The sequence below is a fragment of the Perissodus microlepis genome, chromosome 22 (genome assembly GCF_051167445.1).
Source record: "Perissodus microlepis isolate ML-2025 ecotype Zambia chromosome 22, ASM5116744v1, whole genome shotgun sequence".
In the NCBI taxonomy this organism is placed as follows: Eukaryota; Metazoa; Chordata; class Actinopteri; order Cichliformes; family Cichlidae; genus Perissodus; species Perissodus microlepis.
The window spans coordinates 32,647,090-32,653,719 of record NC_140481.1 but is presented as its reverse complement, the minus strand read 5'-3'; the positions used below and the strand labels follow the sequence as shown (position 1 = coordinate 32,653,719).

The 6,630-nt window shown below is 40.8% G+C and overlaps 1 protein-coding gene across 1 annotated transcript; it reads right to left on the bottom strand.

Annotated features, from left to right (window-relative positions):
• Positions 1-327: 327 nt before the first annotated feature.
• Positions 328-6,238, bottom strand: LOC146363599 (uncharacterized). Its single transcript, XM_084919653.1, has 5 exons — positions 6,174-6,238; positions 5,315-5,593; positions 3,162-3,470; positions 2,847-2,942; positions 328-2,581 (listed from the first exon to the last, which is right to left on the bottom strand). Exons 1-5 carry the CDS (start codon positions 6,232-6,234, stop codon positions 2,529-2,531), a joined length of 798 nt encoding a protein of 265 aa, XP_084775779.1. The 5' UTR covers positions 6,235-6,238; the 3' UTR covers positions 328-2,528.
• Positions 6,239-6,630: the final 392 nt, after the last annotated feature.

Genomic DNA, 6,630 nt, shown 5'->3' with positions numbered 1-6,630 from the left:
TTAAATGCATCATGTTTTTAATTTGCAAGTTCATAAGCATTTTCCTTTTCCAGTTCACAATCAATTCTGTCCCCAGGTCAAAAATATGTATAGGAAAATATCCCTAATATAATATTATTTATAAATACACCCGTCCGGGGATTAATTGCATAAGTACAAGGAGGCGGGACCTCACAGCAGAAACATACTCCATAATGTGTTGTACATTATTATATGTATATTATATGTAACGTGGTATTTTTCAATTATTGTATTTACCAACATCAAGAAGTCACAAGCAAAGACCATGGTGCATGTTTAAACAAGGAAAGTTTACTGGTCAAAATTATTTATAAAAGAAATAAACAACATTTTTGTCACCCCAAAAAATACACGTTTAAAGCAACACAGCGGCAGCCCAATATCAGACAGAACTCCACTCTGTAGAGTGGGCAGTCATAATGAAGCGGTTGGTTTTATTTTTGTGGATTCAAGCTGCTCTTCATATTTTTGGCCACCAGATGTCACCAGAGAGGACTGTGTTGAAAAGCTTCGAGTAATGAACCGTTTTTCAATACAAGCTTCAGAAAGCTTCATCTGCCCATCACCACCAGAACCATCACATGGTCTGATTTTCTCACCCAATAAAGGAATTTAACTAATTCAAAACAGGAGAAAACAGAAAAAAAGAAACGTCAGCTCACCCCTACCCACTCCACTCCACAACTGTCAAAACAGCACTGCAGCCGGCGGCTGCCACAGGTACACTAGTGGTGTGCGGATCGATACTGAAATATCGATTCTTCCGATACCAGCAATTTATGTTCTAGAATCGATTCTCATATTATAATATCGATATTTTAGTACTCTGGGGTAAATTTGTAGTTTTTCCATTAAAATGAACACAGTGGAAAGAAACTATACCATTCGGATCGTCTAATTTGGAAGGAACTAGTTCCTCTTACGCCTTTCATAGTCATATGCGAAATACGGCTGTATAAATGTGTCGCAGCCCCTGGCGTGCGCACTCACAACAATGGCTGAGCGCAAACAGAGTCATGTGTGGACGCGTTTTACCTCCACAAACAGCCAAGTTTGTGATATATGTGGCAAGACAGTGAGGTGTTGTGGCAACACCACTGACCTCGTCAAACACCTCGGAGTAAATCACATCACAGAATATGACGAGCTTATGTTGAGGCGAACTGAAGAGGAGGAGAGGGACAGGTGCTGCTAGGGCGAGACAGACGTCTCTCGCAGAGTCCTTTAGTGCTGCAGGCAGGCAACATGCTCAAATAGCGCACAACGTCAGTTTTTTTTTATTTCTATATGATTATTCTGCATTATTAAGTAATAAAAACAAGTTGTCTGATGTCCTCTAATCATTATGAAGCAATATGGTTATGTTATTATTACAATTACATAATACAATTATATATTGTATTATGAAATGCAATGAAACATTAAGTTTTTGTACAGAGTATCGGTATCGGATCAGTATCGCCGATACCACCCTGAATTTTACTTGGTATCGGATCGGAAAGGAAATCAGTGGTATCGCACATCACTAAGGTACACTGCTGGGTCGTGAGGAGAGACGCGAGAACGTCTCCCGCCACGGCACTCCAGCCTCCTTTTAATGGGCGGGTCCTCCAGCTTGAACCAGTCACGTCGGGGCTGTATATCCACGCACCAATCGGAGCAGGGCCCTGGCACAGCTGAATTAACATCAACAGATGCATTTCATGTGTTTGCATGAAATGCAAGTTCGTAACATATATAATACATCTACATATACACTGTAACAGATACTTGTCTTTGAATGAAAATTTAAGGTGATAATATAAAGAACAGCAACTTGAACCTTTACTGAAGCTCAGTGTTTGACACAGAGTTCGAGTTCACTGCTGTAATAACTAAGAATGATTAATATAACAACTTTAATATTGGCCATATTATATTCACACTGACTGTAGTCTCATGAACAACATCAGCTAATTGTTATTTACTAACTAATCTTAAATGACTGTTCAGTACAGAAATGAAGCCCAACAATCATGTTTCACAGTCCTGTGGTCTCAGCCTCAGATACCCAACTAATCACACAGAGCTCATGTAGAAACAAACAAATGAACAAAAGCATTGTCTCCTTCATTTCCTTCAAACAAAGCTGTATGACACGTTTCCAGCAGTATCATAGTCACTAGGCAACTTGAGCAGCGCAGCGCGATGGAGGCGAGACCGTCTCATTTCACAAGACAGACAGACACAGAGGACAAAACAGACTTACACAGGAAACAGGAATGACACAGAAACAAGCAAACACTGAAAGCTAACTAAGACATACTGACAGTAAACACTGGAACGTAACATTTGTCCCAGAGCAAAATAACCCCAAATGCAAAATAACCTCAAAATGCTGGGTCACTGCGCCCTGACAAACAGAGCACATCGTGACTGTTTCATGATTTGCTGTGAGGTCATGAGGTCAGGCTGTAGCAGGATTATCAGTGGCTGGTGTATCTGACTTGTTTCAGTGTGATGGAGCATCAGAGATCAGACTCTGCTGCTGCGTCTCGCTTCTGTTTCTGCATCTGTCGAGCTGCAAAACACACAAAGTAAACTTGGATGATGCTTTAATTCTTTATTTTATTTGAACATTTCTGCTGCAGATTTGCAAACATCTGTTACTGTTCATTGTTCATGCTGTTTACTGGGAAAGCCTGACAGTCACAGAGACGTCCATCATCATAAACCTGCACATGTGCAGCTGCACAAACATCTGCACTAAAGCTGAATCATGTTAAACCTCAATGAGTCTGAAAACAGTCATGATGAGAGCACAGAGGCTCTTTGAGCTCGTCCACCTTTCCTCCAGGTAACAGCAGTGATGCTGATCATGATGATGAAGCAGAGCAGTCCAATCAGTGTGCGGACAGTCATGTGCCACAGGTGGTCAGCAGCTGGAGGACAAAGAAACATCTGGAATCAGACCATCATCCACCACCAGCTACAGTCAGACATCAGACAGTTATTCAGCTGTATGGGAACACAACACAACAAGACACAACACACGACACAACAAGACACAACACACGACACGACACAACACACGACACTAGGCAACACTGTGAACAAGGCTGTTATTTTGGTTTGACTTTGTTTCTTTACGATGTTCATACCGGGGTTTTCCTGAGGAGATATTGTTGTTTTTGGTCTTCTTGTTGTTGTTGTTGGTCTTGTTGTTGTCGTTGTTGTTGTTGTCGTTGTTGTTGGTCTTGTTGTTGTCGTTGTTGTTGTTGTCGTTGTTGTTGGTCTTGTTGTTGTTGGTCTTGTTGTTGTCGTTGTTGTTGTTGTCGTTGTTGTTGGTCTTGTTGTTGTTGGTCTTGTTGTTGTCGTTGTTGTTGTTGTCGTTGTTGTTGGTCTTGTTGTTGTTGGTCTTGTTGTTGTCGTTGCTGTCATTGTTGTTGTTGTCGTTGTTGTTTTCTTTCCTGTGTGGAAAAGTTGAAAGGTTTAATTCAAGCCAGACAGGAAAAGACAGTTTAGTGTAAACCTTCAAAAGCTGAATGTAACAGGAGGAAAGTCACAGCGGTCCACAGCAACAACACAATGAGGTAAAACCAACAGTGTTGTCAGTTTACAGCAGCTGAATGCATTATATCCTATAGAACTACAGAAGAAAAAAAACACGTTTAAAAAAGGCCACATCCTGTTTTTGTGATGAGTTAAGATGCTTTGACATGTCAAACAGAGACAGACCATCCAATCATACATGAAATAACAAACTGCTGGTGATGGAGGACGTACAGAAACTTTCAACCTTATCATAGAATTTCATGGAACATCAGCTGCTTTCACACATGGAACTTTTCTTGATATTATCCAAAGAACACAACAACATTAAACAGATTTTAATAGCTAATAAAACAGTCAGTGTGATGTAAAAAGTATTTTCCTGCATGAAAAGATCGCAGACATACTTGTACTCGACTCATCTGACCAGCATTTATTCATCAGAACAGCTTTACATTAATCCTGAGGTGGAGACACAAGCTGATGGCCTCAGTCAGGCTGACACTAACAGGCTTCATGTTTGACGGTCAGAGCAGAATCAGCCTGCTGATTGTGTTCATGTGTCTCACCTCTGTCAGGTCTCTGTCGTTCGGTCACAGTCAGATAAGCAGCTGGTTTTCCATCACAGAAGTACAGTCCAGAGTCAGCAGGCTCAGCTTCTCTTATTGTTAATGTTTTGTCCTCACGGGAAAAACAATTCCTTCTATAATTTATTTTTCCATTGAGTCGTGTCCATGTCGTCCTTGTTGGAAAATCTGATCCTCGAACATCACCAGGACATGTCAGTGAGATGCTGCCTCTCTCTTCAACTTCAACTTCAACTTCACTTCCGTCTATTATTGCTCCTCTGAATAACAAATGAATGTGTGACTGAAAACTAAGATGCATTTTGTATAACGGGCGAACTCAAATTTTCTCATGTTGTTAGTTTCTTTTCAAAATCTCATTCTCAGAGAAACACTGTGCAGTAAAGTTACAGCACACACTGTTGTGTTAATGTTACTGTGTGTTTAGTTGGTGACACAGATTTATTATTGCTCTTAATGATTGCCATGTGTTACACAGCTGTTATTGCAGGTAATACAAGACAGATCAGAAAACTGTGTATTCACTGTTACAGAGGACAGTGAAATGTGTTTTATGATAACATGTAAAACTTTTTATGTCTGTGTTTTGTGGCTGATGCAGGATTTCTGTATGAAAGCTCTTTGGCTCCACGCAGACAGGAGTTATGGGAGTTAATGCTACACAGAGGCGTCTCCAAAATGCAAACCAATACACACCAGCCACATGGAAAACAGGAATGTCAAATGTTTTACTGGGATTGGCACTTTAATATTTGATGTGGTACTTTTTATTTTTACATTAAAAAGTTAACTTTATGTTAACCATGCTGACTGCAGATGTGCTTGCAGTTAAAAACACGAGCGGTGAAAAAGCTAAACTAGTTCAGGGTTGTGTGGCAGCCTGTCACAGCTGACGCAGACCAACAACCACCAACACTCACGCCTACGACCAAGTTAGAGTCAGGACTTAACCTAAACTGTGCACGATTCTGCACTGTGGGAGGAACACAGAGGACCCATGTGAGCACATGAAGAGCACGATAACTCCACACTGAAAGGCCTCAGACGACCCGTGGATCTGACCCCACGGTTAGCCACAGTGCTAACAACCACACTGGTCTCATTTAAGACCAAAAATCGCATTTTCAGCAGAGATGCATGATTTTAAACAGGAAGGTGATAAAGTCTGATGTTACCTGATGGGATCACTGTCAGCTCCTCTGCTGGGTAACTATTACAGAAGTATCTCCCAGAGTCTGAGGGAGCAGCTCTGCTGATCATCAGAGACCCGTCAGCCTGTGAACTGTATCGTTTCTGTGGATCATTGATGTGTTTTATGTTTCTGTCTCCATCAACAGTGAGTATGTCAGCTCTGCTTCCTCCACTCTCTCTGCTCCACCTCACTTTACCCTGTAGATAGTAAGGACAGCGCACAGCGAGCTGCGTCCCCTCTGTAACTACTTCACGGGTTAAACCTGCAAAACAAAAACATTTTTAAAATCATGTCTCAGACTCACAGAGTACACGTTAACATCACATGACTCTCTGTCTCATGAAAAGTGACCTGAGTGTTACTCTGTGCTCTGTCCTCAAGTTTAAGTTCAATAAAATTCAACGTTGAGCATCACACGATCATCCTGACAGAAGGAAGGAAGATAACTGACAGGATGTTAGGAAACAGCAGGATATTTGCTGTCCTATGAATGTTTCCTGATTGTAAATTCTTAAAGTTTTAGTCTGAAAATGATTATTTCATTATCTTATTATAAATCAATCAATAAAAAGCTGAACTTCAGGTCAAAAATCACTGTTTTCAAAACAGTTCGTCTAAAACAAACAGAGAATTTCATTTTTAAAACTTTTCTTCCGGAAGATGAAACGTGAAGTTTGAACTACATTCACACCATAACTCGACTTCCTGTGGTCGTGTGTCTGCTTCACACTTTGAACTCGTTTTCTATAATCTTGTGAAATCCCTGAAACTACAAACACCAACACAAATGCACATGTGTGAAAACTATAAAGTATATCAGACATTAATGCAAAGTGTCCCACCTGGTGTGACATGACCGCTCAGAGCGCAGGCTAACAGGCAGCAGTAGATGTTCACCCACATCCTGACAGGCTGAAGTGTCTGAACTCACAGTGACCACAGTCTGTGTTTGAACAGAGAACAGGAAGTCAGCGCGTCTGTGAACACGCCTGCTCTTCTATTTCTGAGGTTCTGTGGTCAGAGAACAGACGCTCGCTATAGTATAATAATCTGTTACACAGGTTTTAAAAAATGCAGTGAAAGAAAGTCAAGATTTAAAATTTTTACTTCTGTTAAGAAGCGGCAGCAAAACTGTCAAGAAGTGGGAGTGCTAATAGTGACCAGTAGAAAACCAGCACATTGAAATAAGGTGCACATGATTTATTTCCTTCCTGAAGCAGACGAGGGTGGAGGTGGAGTTAGTGGTGCAAATGAGTTTGTAAATGAGATTAATAATCTTTTTCCTGTTTCTTAATTCAG

Bases quoted from the DNA above. Each gene is read 5' to 3' on its own strand.
- LOC146363599 (XM_084919653.1), bottom strand. From the start codon at position 6,234: ATGTGGGTGAACATCTACTGCTGCCTGTTAGCCTGCGCTCTGAGCGGT. The intron at 3,471-5,314 runs GTAACATCAGAC...TTTTCCACACAG, and splicing joins GCTGACAGTGATCCCATCAG to GAAAGAAAACAACAACGACA. The intron at 2,582-2,846 runs GTGGACGAGCTC...TGTGTTTTGCAG, and splicing joins TGCTGTTACCTGGAGGAAAG to CTCGACAGATGCAGAAACAG.